Source organism: Panicum virgatum, chromosome 4N (genome assembly GCF_016808335.1).
Source record: "Panicum virgatum strain AP13 chromosome 4N, P.virgatum_v5, whole genome shotgun sequence".
NCBI classification, from domain to species: domain Eukaryota; kingdom Viridiplantae; phylum Streptophyta; class Magnoliopsida; order Poales; family Poaceae; genus Panicum; species Panicum virgatum.
The window spans coordinates 33487987-33501145 of record NC_053148.1 but is presented as its reverse complement, the minus strand read 5'-3'; the positions used below and the strand labels follow the sequence as shown (position 1 = coordinate 33501145).

Sequence of the window (13159 nt, the reverse complement as noted above, 5' to 3'; positions counted from 1 at the left end):
TGTTTGTTTTTAGCTGCACTGAGAGGGAGTGGTTAGAACAAAAACAATATTTGAATCGTATTGTAAATAATTTAATGTTTTTAGTTGATTTCTTTTGTTTGCTTGACTCGAGTGGTTTTTGGGTTGGCCGAGTAGTTAGGAAATCGACCCGACGGTGTGCCCTGCTTATTGTGTTGAGAGCGGGTCATCAAGCACGCAATAAGTTAGGGTGACACGGGGTAGTTTCAAGACTATCAGGGTTGTGCACCAAAGAACGTCGGTCAAGAAAGCGTATCGGCTACCTGGGTAAACCGATACGAGTCGGACTGATCCGAGCAACAGCCCCCGAGTATGCGGAACAACTCGGAGAGGTGTAGATTGATTTGGAAATAAAATACACAAATGAGAAAAGAACATTTATTGATAAATGACAATGGATAGGTACATAGCTGTTCATTTTCGAGCTTCTACGGGTAGAAGCGTCGTAGATGCTCTATGTTCCAAGGGTTACCGACGTCGGTCCTATCCTCACGCTGAAGGCGATAGGTACCCGGAACAACCATGCTGCTGACTATGAAGGGTCCTTCCTAGGGGGTGACAGCTTATGGGAGCCGGTGGTCCTTCCCAGGGGGAGGACAGCTTATGGGAGCCGGTTGTGGATTGGATTCGATGGAGAACCAAGTCGCCGACATGGAGATCTCGCTTCTGCATGTTCCGGTCATGATAGTGCCTGAGCTGCTGTTCGTATCAAGCATGCTGGAGGGCAGCCATGAGGCGATGTTCTTCTACCGAGTCGAGCTCAATTTGCCGAGTGCTTTCGGCCTCATCTTCATTGTAGTTCTGGGTGCGTGGGGCGCCGAAGGCAATGTCCGTCGGGAATATCGCCTCTGACCCGTAAACCATAAAGAAGGGGTAGTAGCTGGTAGCCCGGCTTCTTTGGGTTCAGTGTCCCCAAAGTACCTTAGGTAGCTCTTGGAGCCACTTTGATCCGTATTTTTCTACCGGGGTCGTATATTCTGGCTTTGAGCCCCTGGAGAATCATGTTGTTAGCTCTTTAAACCTAGCCATTGCATCGAGGGTGGCCACGGAGGCATAGTATACATCGATGCAGGCCTCCTGGCAGTGATCCCAGAATTCTGAGCCCGTGAAGGATGTGCCCAGGTCAGTGATGATTCGGTTGGGCACCCCGAAATGTTGGGATATCTCCTGGATGAACTCGGCTTCTTTGGTTGTTGTAGTTGCTGTAACTGGCTTAACGTCGATCCACTTGGCTGGTGAACTTGTCAATGGCAACATAGATATGGGTGAAGCCGCCAGGCGCCGTTTTTAGGGGACCTACCGAGTCGAGCCCCCAGCATGCGAATGGCCAGGAGGGTGGTATCATCCGCGGGCCTGAGCCGGGATGTGTTGCTGCTTGGAGAAGAACTGGTACCCGGGGTAGCATCGGACGAGCTCCATGGAATCGGCTAGGGAGGTAGGCCAGTAGAAGCCAGATCTGAATGCCTTCCTGACCAGGGTAGAGGCTCTGGCGTGGTTTCCACAGATGCCCGAGTGGATTTCGCTGAGGAGGCGGACTCCTTCCTACTGGGAGATGCACTTGGACAGGGAGCCGGACATGGTCGAGTGCTTATAGAGGTCAGAGCCGATGACAACATAACTTGCAGCTCGGGGGTCGAGCTTCACATGTTGTTTGTCCTTCCCGTCGGGGTAGGATTTGTTGTTCATGATGAAGTCGATGAGGGGTGCTCGCCAATCTGGATCGGCGATGAGTACTTCCTGCCCTAGAGCAGGTACCAAGTCAGGCTTGGTTGGAGGTTCCTCCTCAATGTTTACAATGGGGCTCCTGAGACTCTGGACGAAGACTCCTGCCGGGACGAGAGCTCGTTTGGAGCCTAACTTGGATAGGACGTCAGCGGCGACGTTGTAGTCCCGGAGGACATGGTGGAACTCGAGTCCGTAGAACTTGGATTCAAGTTTTTGTATCTCTCTATAGTATGCGTCCATCTTTTCTTGGGTGCATTCCCAGTCTTTGTTGACTTGCTGGATCATGACTTTGGAGTCGCCGTACGCGAGGAGGCGCTTTATGCCGAAGGAAGCAGCGATCCGGAGACCGTGGATGAGAGCTTCGTACTCAGCAGCATTGTTGGTGGCCCCGAAGAGTAGCTGGAGGATGTATTGCAGTTGTTCTCCCTTGGGGGATATGAGGAGGACTCCTGCCCCGACGCCATCGAGGTTGAGGGCGCCGTCGAAGTACATGACCTAGTGCTTGGGTCGTGTATCTGGTGGTGGGTCCTGAATTTTCGTCCACTCAGCGATGAAGTCGGCAAGGACCTAGGACTTGATGGTGGAGCGTGGAATGAATTCAATGGAGAGGGATCCAAGTTCTACTGACCATTTGACGACCCGGCCGTTGGTGTCTCTGTTGTGGAGGATGTCGCTGAGTGGAAAGAAGGAGACGACCTTGATCTTGTGGGCTTGGAAATAGTGCCGCAACTTCCTTGAGGTGATAAGCAATACGTAAAGCAGATTCTGGACATGTGGGTAGCGCACCCTTGACTCGCCGAGTACTTCACTAATGAAGTAAATGGGTCGCTGGACTTTGTAGGCATGTCCTAGCTCGTCTCGTTCGACGACCAGGGTTGTGCTTACTACATGGGTGGTAGAGGCGATGTATAAGAGCAGGGTCTCTCCATCGTCTGGTACTGTGAGTATGGGTGGGGTTGTCAAGAACTGCTTGAGTTCCTGGAATGCCCTGGAGGCATCCTTATTCAACTCGAACTTGTCGGACTTTCAGAGAAGTTTGAAGAAGGGGAGGCCTTTGTCGCCGAGTCAGCTGATGAACCTACTCAAGGCTGCCATGCACCCATCAGATCCTTCTTGCACCTGGGTGCTTTCATGAATCTGATGGCATTGACCTTGGTGGGGTTAGCTTCGATTCCTCGATAGATTATGATGAAACCGAGTAGTTTTCCGGATGGAACACCAAAGACGCATTTGGTGGGGTTGAGCTTCCATTTGAATTTCCTAAGATTTTCAAATGTCTCTTTTAGATCCACAATGAACTAATCATTGCTCTTGGTCTTGATGACCATGTTATCCACGTAAGCCTCGGCGTTGCGCCCGATTTGCCTCTAGAGGCATCTCTGGATGGCTTTCTGGTAGGTGGCACTCGCGTTCTTGAGCCCGAACGTCATGATGTTGTAGCAGTAGGCCCCAAAGGGCGTGATGAAGGAGGTCTTCTCTTGATCCGACTTCTTCAGGGTGATCTGATGATACCCTGAGTAGCAATCAAGAAAAGATAGAAGAACGCACCCAGCTGTTGAGTCAACAACCTGGTCGATGCATGGTAAGGGAAAATGATCCTTAGGGCAGTGTTTGTTGAGATCGGTGTAGTCGACACACATTCTCCATTCACCATTTTTCTTTTTTACAAGGACTGGGTTTGCCAGCCAATCTAGGTGTGCGACTTCTCGAATGAACCCAGCAGCTATAAGCCAGGTGACTTCTACCCTAATGGCCTCCTTCCGATCTTGGGCGAAATGGCGCAAGCGTTGTTTGACGAGTCGTGCCTTCTCTTTGAGATCCAAGGAGTGCTCAACCTCCTCCCTCGGAACGCCTGGCATGTCGGAGGGCTTCCATGCGAAGATGTCCCAATTAGCTCGGAGGAAGGAGGTGAGTGTGTCTCCCTATGCCGGGTCGAGCTAGGACCCGATCAACGTTGTCTTGTGAGGCTCGTCATCCCTGAGGGCGATAGCCTTGACCTGCTGGTCTGGCTACAGCTGGGACTCGAAAGTCGAGTCCTTTGTCGGGGTCTGAAGCTGATCCTTTGGCAGGTCCTTAGCCACCTGAGTGACTAAGGCAGAGTTCCTGAAACGTTCCAGGGTGGAGGACAGATTGATGTTCTTCGTCTCACAGGAGTGAGACGTCTGAATGTCACCGTAGATGGAGAGGACTCCATTTGGCGCCGGCATCTTCATGAGAAGATATGTGTGGTGGTGGATCGCCATGAACTTGGCGAGCGCAGGCCTCCCGAGTATGGCATGGTAGGAGGAGTCGAATGAAGCGACCTCGAAGTTGATGCTCTCGGTCCTGTAGTTGTCCCGAGTGCCGAAGGAGACCTTCAGTGTCACCCTGCCGATCGGAGTGGACCTAGCACCGGGGATGATGCCGTAGAAGGCCTGGTTCGATGGGACCATGGTGGTCATGTCGTATCCCATGTTCTCCAGGGTATCGGTGAAGATGATGTTGAGACTGCTGCCTCCGTCGATGAGTACTTTGGCTAGGCGGACCTGGCTGACCATTGGATTAACCACAAGGGGGTAGGAACCCAGCTTGGGCAAGTGGACCCAGTGGTCGCGCCGATTGAACGTGATCGGCATCTCCGACCAGCGAAACGGCTCAATCGGGTGCCTGAACACCGAGTTGACCTCGTGATCGTGGAGCTTAAGCTGGCGTCGGCAGGATGGAGTGCTGGAGCCACCGTAGATGAAGTTCACGGCCCGTTGGTCCTCCGGGAAAACTCCAGGGGGAGTATTCGAGTGCTCCTCGCGGTCTCGCATGAGCGATTTGTTCCTGCGACCCCGGCTGTGGGAGCCTCTGGAACTTCCTGGCTTGTCGCGGTCATCCACCTTTGCGCGCTTTGGCTCTTCTGGGTTGACACTGTTGGAGAGGGCGCGGCACAACCGCGCGTTGTAGTTGGCGTCCTTGTGCCAGCGGCACTTGCCATCGAGAAGCCGGTCGAGGTCCTCTTGGTTGAGGGAAGACCGAAACTGGGGCCGGTCGGTGACGGTGATGGTGTTCTCGGGGCCTTGCTTCCGGTCCCGGCTCTTGGATGACTCGGCGCGGTAACAGTTCTTGTGAGGTCGAGGTGGACTTCCATCGTGGGGAGGCCCCTGCTGATCATCCCTTTGACGAGGGCGATCGGCAGGGTCGCGGCGGTCCTTGTGCCGACGATGAGCGCGCTCGGCGTCCTCCATGTCAGCGTGCTTGTTGATGATGGCCATCATGTCGGAGACAGTTCTAGGGTTGGACTCGAACATCTTCCTCCATGGTTCGATGTTGTGGAGGCCTTGGTGGAAGTGGTCGATCACGTCCCTGTCATCAACCTCCGTAATGGTGTTACGGTTAGCAAAATACCTCTTGATGTAGTCGCGAAGGGACTCGAAAGGTTGTTGTGTGATGTTGCCCAGATCCCATCTGGCTTTGGGACCCGGGCAGGAAACCTGTAAATACTTGATGAAGGCGTTGCAGAGATCCTGCCAGCTATTGATGGAGCCGGCAGGGAGTGCTTCTAGCCAGTTGAGTGACAACGGGCTCATCATGACGGGGAAGTAGGCCGCCATGATGTCATTGTTGCCGTTGACTGCCGAAACGGCGATGGAGTATGTGTGCAGCCATGTCTTGGGGTTGGACTCGCCATCGAACTTTTCGATGCCGACCGGCTTGAAGGTCGCGAGCCATTGGATGGCCCGTAGCCTGTTGGAGAAGGCGAAGAAGCCGTCAAGGTCGTTGTCGAGGTCGTCGTCGATGACGATGTGGTCGCGACGTCGGGCCGGGATGAAGTTGTCGCGCCGATCGCGGTTGCGGTAGGCGCCAGGGGCGCCGTGTTCTTCATCATAGCGGCGGCGGCGCTCCTACTTGGCGGCGTCACGATCGTGGTGTCGGTTGTTGATGCGGGGACGCAGATCTTGGCGATGAAGGCGATTACGGAGGTCGGGCTGATTGACCTCCTCCTTGCAGTCGCAGGTACGGGAGCGAGCCGAGTGGTTGGACTGCGCCAAGGTATCCCGAGTTCTCCTTTCTCAGACACTGGGTCTGAGCTGCTGCAACATGGAGACGACCACGAGCTTTTTCGAGTTCGGGGGTGTTGGGAAGCGTCTCGAATACCTAGAATACGGCGGCCATGTTGGTGGATGGCATGCCGAAGACATCATGGCCGTCGTACTCCAGCATGAACTCGTCCTCCAAGTTCTGGGCCTGGATGGGGGAGCGTCGTCGTGCCACCCTGGGGTGACATCCTTCAGCGACATCGAGGTCCTCCTCGGCTCACTGGAGGGTTGCTTCATTCTCACGTCGGGTGGCACGATTGGCGTTGCGATTGAGCCGTAGATCGCGCTCTTCCAGTTCTTCTCGATCGACAGAGTCCGAGTCGGAAGAAATGATGGAGATCTGGCGCCGATCAGTCGGCCTGTTGCGGTTGGGCAGGAGGGTGAAAAGCGCCACTTGGTACTCAGGATCCAGCCCTAGTGCTGAGTCAGATCTAATCAGACCTGGGGCGGGAAGACTCCTACGGGGTACTCGGAGCCGATCCGAGTAAACTGCCGAGTTGTTGCGTAGGCCAAATGGCATACGGCCCGAGTTGCCTGGACGATGAAGGGCGTTTTTGTTGAGTTGAATGCACTCAACGATGGAACGGCCGACGCGATCGATCTGAGAGATCAGATCGTCGGAGTAGATGGCGAAACGACTGGTAGTCCTGCGGCAATGGGAGCGTCATCGATCTCGAGTTCAGAAACTCTACGTGTGATGGAGCACTGGGCGGTCAGATCGGATCTAACTCTGGAGGAGGAGCCGCTCTTGGTGGTCGAGGTGCTGGTGGGTGGGTTCCGGGGAACCATGATCTCCGGGAAGCTCCCAAAGGTGAAGGAGAATCCGGCGGCGGCCTCCATCTGGACAGCGACGTTAGCGGAGAAGAAAACGCCGCTCTTGAATGCCACCAAACTCGCAGCAAGGACTCCTGAGAATCCTCCTACCTGGCGCGCCAACTGTCGGATTGCGATTCCGGCAAGTCCACTAGGGGTATACCCGGCAGTAAGTTTCAGGTGGAGGATTTCGGAGCCAAGAGATCGATGGTTACGTGGTGATGCAAGGGTTAGACAGGTTCGGGCCGCTAAGGTAGCGTAATACCCTACGTCTTGTTGGTTGTTGTATTAGGATTTCCGAGGTGTAAGATGATGTGGTGCTATGTAATGTGGTGTTTTCTACGGATCCCCCCACGTCCCCTTTATAGCCTAGAAGACGTGGGTTACAAATAAGAAAGAAGATCTACTTGGGTTGTTTACAAGGAAGCCGGTCGGTTCAGATCCCAAGATTTGCGGGCAGCTCTATCGAGCCTTCATCCTGATCCGCAGAGGACCCTTCCGTTCGTCCAGCCGAGTGCATGTCCGCCGGGTAGTTTATGCAGAGTAGCCGAGAAGGGTAGGCACCTGGACTCATGGACCCTACTCGGCAAGGAGGTACCTAGATCTACCTCCATCACTCTCTCTCTCCCTCTCTCTCTGCACCTCACCTCATGACTAACCGGTTTCAAAGTTAACCGGCGGTGATAAACTATCACTATCTGTTTGAAACAAACCAGCGGTGATGGGCCATTTGCAATGACCCGATATGTAGTAGTGTTCAGATATTCCTATTTGTGGGCGGAGCCACATCTGGTCCCCTAGAGGCCTGGAGACACTGGCAAAATATTCAGCCCCAAGTGTCACCAGGAGTTTCTTTTTTTACTTCTGGTCTTCTGCTACTGAACAAATCTGTCACCTATTATGGTCTTCTGCTACTCAACAAATCAGATTCAAACTGTTAATGGAGAGTGCACCTTGCAAATCTGATTAACAGAGAGTGCACCTTGTTGGTGGAGCAGGAGCTGCGTCGGATATTTTTGGTTGGAACTTGAAAGCTTCTCAGGGGCGCTGGAGCTCGCGGGACGCCGGGGCCGCGAGATAGTTTTGCGGCCGCCGTGGCGCGTCGCGCGATCATTGGACTAGGCCAAGACCGCGAGACGGCGAGGGAGCGAGGCCACCAACGCAGGACGACGGCCGGGGTCGGGGTGGGCACGAACGGGGGATGGCAATAATGGAGGTAGGCGCGCCACTGCAGAAGATGCTTCGTCCACCAGTAGCAGCAGCCCGCAGTGGAGGGACCCGCGCGGGCACAAGAGAGTCAAGCCGCCGGACACCGACGGAGCTCGGCAAGATAGGCGTTCCCACCCCCGTAACCCCGTACAGCAAAAAAAAAATATCACATCAATTGTTTCGACACATGAAGTACTAAATTAAGTCTATTTATAAAATTTTTTGCATAGATGGACTGTAAATCACGAGACGAATCTAATAAGCCTACTTAATCTATGATTTGCGACAGTGATTATACAGTAATCATCCGCTAATTATTAATTAATCATGAATTAATTAGCATCATTAGATTCGTCTCGCGATTTACAACTCATCTGTAAAAAAATTATAAATAAACTTTATTTAATATTTCAAATTAACAAAAAAAATTTGCAAAACATCTAAACACGACCATAGTTTCTGAAGAGCCTGAGGTCTCCCGGCCGGATAGGCCTCGCAGGAAGTCACAAGTCGAGGAACACGACGGATCAACGCCCATCCATTTACTGATTTTTGAAAAAAAAAACACTTTCGTTTTATTTAAGGAAAACGGTTTGACGTAGGTTTAGTCTGGACAAGAAGCTTCTTTATTAGTGCAAAATAGGCGTAGCGGATTGCTTTGGGTGACCTCACCTTGCGTTCGAGGTCTAAAGCTTGCTTGCTTTGGCAGGTAAATGGCAATATCAAATGGATTTTGTTTGATTTATTGGGGGAGTCGCTGATCGAGAACCCAACGTGCTGCTGGTGGCCGCCGGCCGTGGCACCGCTGATGGAAGTGGAGGAGATGAGCGCTGCCGTGATTCTTGGGCATCAGCTCGTCGATGGCCAGCACATTGCCATCCAGTGAGCTTACTGCACCAGCGCTCCTAGCGGACTGTGGCAGTGGCGCGTGGTGGTCCAGCAGTCCTGCACGTACGGTTACTCTGCTAGAGCATCACAGCTGCGATAGCGGCATAGACGTTAGGCACCATCTTTGTCAGAGACTTGAGCACGAGAGCCCAAGGCGGAGACTATATGCTGGCGCTTCTGCTTGACGGTGCGAGAGGCCGCCGTCTTGCTCAGCCATCAAATTGAATCCACCTGTTGCTTGTAGCCTCTCCACTGATGGAGATGACATGGGGAGGACATGAGCAACAACGAGGGAACAATGTGTGAGATAGCGCTGTTGACTGGAATCGTGAAGGAACTAGAGTGTGGCCGTTTGAGACCGATGAGTCTCCGCTGACTTAAGTCAGCGGGACTCGGGCCATTGACGTGTGGGCTCCACGTGAGCGTGGCCCACACGCCAGCCACAGTGTCCCGCTGACTTAAAGTCAGCGGATCCGGCTCAAACTCGAGAAGATCGAGACGCATTCTGCTCCTATGGGCTGTGTGCTTGATTTCGGCCATAGATGAAAGATCCGACGGTGGAGAAAGAATGGTGACGTGGCCCAATCTCTTGCTCGAGCTGATGGGGCAGATTTCGTTCGGTAGAGATTTGAATTTTTTATTCCCCACTTTTAAGTGGGATCGTTTGATTTTTATTTTAGGTCTTGTTTAGTTACAAAATTCACAATTTCAAAACCATCACATCGAATAGAAATATTACATGCATGAAGTATTAAATCTAGACGAAATAAAAAACTAATTACATAGTTTGCTTGTAAATTACGAGATGAATCTAATGAGGCTAATTAGGTCATGATTAGACACTAAATTGCTACAGTAATTACTCCAGGCTTACTTAGGCTCATTAGATTTGTCTCGTACTTTACAGGAGAGTTCTGTAATTAATTTTGTAATTAATCTATATTTAATATTTCAAATATGAAAAAAAATCAAAAGCTTTAACGAGACCTTATTTGAAATGGGGATCGTTTGATTTGATTGATGGGGATGTGAGTGCCCCCCGCCAGTCTGCCAGAATCATTTGGATCTGGGTTGATTTTGAATTTGAGATTGGGCTGGGCTCGATCGGAGGCTGATCTTATAGGTGGTGCTAACGGGCCCATCTATCTTAACGCGGACGATGTGGTGGGAGATTTTTTCATTTTTATATTTTTTAAAAATTAAAATTTCAAAAATATATGTCCGTTTTCAAATATTTCAAAAATCTAGCCCGGTCGCCCTCCCATAGGGCGACAGGCCCAAAGTGTAATTTTTTTTTCTTCAAATTTACAACAAAGTCCCTGGAGAAAAAAAAGGGGGCGACAGGCCCCCCTTTTTTCCAGGGACTTTTATTTTTCCAGGGACCTATTTTGAGCTATTCGAGCGTGTATTCGTCATCATCGTCGGCAAGATCTCGGCCGCTAACTCCTACCGCACGTAACTTGTCCTTCATTAAATCACGGGAAAAAAATCACAATAACTTCCCTTATTTCACGAGCATTACGGAACCCACAAACATAATAATTTCACATCAATAATATCTATAGAAACAAATGACAAGTAACCTACCACAATCATAAACATCGGATACAAATAAGCAGTCCACAGCTATCTCATTACAAATAAACATCATATACATCTAACCACCCCTAGGGCGTCGGACCCTCTTAGCCCTCTGCTGGGCACGGACATGTCCCTCGGAGTAGGTGAGAACATCCGGAGACCTCACCTGTCGCTCAGGACGCGCAAGGGGCTGCGGTGTCTGCTGCTAAGAGATCCCAAGTGGTGCTCCTCCTAGCTGTGAATACCCCAAGACATCGGGGTCACCTTGCGCGGCAGGCTCTTCTGGACTCAAGCTGTCGAAGTCGTCTAAGGTGAATGTCTCGTTATCTGGTCGAAAGGAGGAAGAAGAAGGTCCGGCGCCCGCATCGGGGTAGAATCCTACGCAAAAAATGTGGATGTTAGCGTACGCTCGTATATTTCGTAATGACATGTAGAAACCGAAATACGAAACATAAATTAACCTGTGTACGCCGGTATCTGTGGCCCCGGTACCATCCCTGGATACGGTCCACCAACTGGTGCTGTCCCTCTAAACATTCCAGTATGGCCGAACACAGTAGCTGGATCGTATCCTATATGTGATATTAGTAAATATGTAGGAACACTTGATGTAATTTTAAAGAGATATGTACGTTACCTGCACTTGGGAAGAACTGCGACGTCGGCCCGTGCATGGTCGACGGACACGGGAACGACGACGAGGCCTGAGACGACCCGTGGCTGTCTTCGTACTGCACACGGCTTCCGAAGTTGTGCGCTACCTGACGCAACTGATCACGTTGCCTCGACCATGCCTCTGTCTGCTCAAACTGGGTCATTGGGGATCCGGCACGTACCCTCGTCAGGTAAGTCGAGCAGTCCGTCTCCATCATGTTGCAAAGGCGAAGCTGCATCAATTCAGTAAAGTTACAAACACATGAATTATCTTATCAATATGATTATATATATATGCAAATATGATCAAGAGACTCACCGCGCCAGCTAGTGCCTCCACGTGGTGCCGGCCATAGCCATCCTGAGGCCTCGCCTGGTGTGGCTGCGGGTGAGTGTCAACAAAAACCAGACGAGCCCGAGTCCGGGGTAAGTACCAGGTGAGGTAAGCCCTAAAGGAGCTGTCTGTGTGTGGTCCTGTTGGATGGACCAAGAGCTCGTCTGCCTGTTCCCATTGGTCCACCCACGGCTGGATCTTGGTGAGCCAATCATCAGAGCACGGCAAGCCACTTTTTGACAACCTACAAAGTGGATTACGAAGAATCGTTAGATTCGACACGAATGTATGAGCCAAGTTCATTCATAATTACCTGTGGTCCTGGCGACTGACACGCTCCAATGCGGTGGGCACCGGAAACTCCTGGCGCTGCCCAAACAGTCTCCTGACTCTCCAGGGGCAATATGCCTCAACCGCGATGTCATAAACCAGGAAGGCGGAAGTAAGCCACAGGCTCGCATTCGCGGAGCAGTGCGAAGACAGGCCTGCTGCTGCACGCCTAGCCACAGCCTCTGGGCTGTAAGGCTCCCAGATAACGTCCTCGGGTGTCAGCATGTCGAGCTCCGAAACAAACTCAGGATATGCGCGTCTAACCCGCGCATGTGCCCAGGACCTCTGCATTCCGAATAAGTAAAATTAAAATTGCGCTAATACATCATGTAATAATGAATAACAAAATTAGATTTGATACGAACGTACCTGACGCCATATCCAGATAGTTCCCATAGTGGGCCTCTCGTCCTCCTCGTCGCCGTACATGCCTCCGTGGTAAGGCTCGTGGCTGACAAAGGGCCGACCAACGGCTAGCCTCTCGTACGACCAAAGCTGTAGCAGTAGTGGGCACCCTGACAGGATAGCGTTCCCATGTGTCTTCATGCAGCCGTCACAGAGTCCACGGTAAGTGGCTGCAAGTACCGCCTCACCCCAGCTGTAGGGCGGTACGTCCTCGTCCCCATCCGCAATCTCCCGTACATACGGAAGGAGAATCCTATCGACCGAGTTGCCATGAGTGTTGTTGAATATGATGTAACCAAACAACCAAAGTAGGTACGCCTCCAGCGATCTGGTCACACTGTACTCATCGGCATCCGCAGCCAAAAGGGCAGGCTGCATAAACAATTAAGATTAATGGTTTCAACTATCAATGGAACATGTGAATTGTAACAATTAAATTTATATTTGGAATGAATACGTACTGTAAACTGTAGGAACCAGGTCTTCGAAGGACCTGCTGCTCGCGGGTGCGGGTTGATCGGACCTGCTTCTTCCACGCGGTCAACCAGGGCAAAACGGGCCTCCAGCGCATCCTTCCATGAGGCCGCCACCACACGCGGACCTACAGCCTCCCCGACGATAGGGAGGCCGAGGAGGTAGGCCACGTCCTGCAGCGTAGGAGTCATCTCCCCACACGGGAGGTGGAACGTGTGTGTCTCCGGCCTCCATCTGTCAACGAGCGCCGTCAGGAGGGATCAGTCGAGCTGAATAGGCCCAACCTCGACAAGACGGCTCAGAGTCAGTAGGCCGGCCTCACGTAACCTGCAAAAAAACAAAAAATGTCGAAACAAAGGAAAACCTCGACAATAATATTTCATTACATACCGGTCACACCAATCGTGGTGTATAGAGATCGCCTCGCCGGGTGGATGAGGACGTAGCACCTCTAGGGCTCGGTGCTCAACAGCTGCAAAGTAAGACCTGTGGCTCGAGTCGATCACTGGGTCTAGCAAGGAGTCCATCTCCATACCTGCATTCAAAAATATATGAGAACACATAGGTAAATATATATTTCATACAAACTGGACACATAAATACAATAATACTTCATTATATACCTGCCATATTTCATTACTACATATTACAAATAATGAAATAC

The 13159-nt window shown here is 51.6% G+C and overlaps 1 protein-coding gene across 1 annotated transcript; it reads right to left on the bottom strand.

Annotated features, from left to right (window-relative positions):
- Nucleotides 1–1560: 1560 nt before the first annotated feature.
- LOC120669340 lies at nucleotides 1561–2235 on the bottom strand. The gene has a single exon (XM_039949109.1). It carries the CDS (start codon nucleotides 2233–2235, stop codon nucleotides 1561–1563), a length of 675 nt encoding a protein of 224 aa, XP_039805043.1.
- Between the last annotated feature and the right edge of the window lie 10924 nt (nucleotides 2236–13159).

Excerpts from the sequence above, each read along its gene's own strand:
- LOC120669340 (XM_039949109.1), bottom strand. The coding sequence starts at position 2,235 with ATGTACTTCGACGGCGCCCTCAACCTCGATGGCGTCGGGGCAGGAGTC.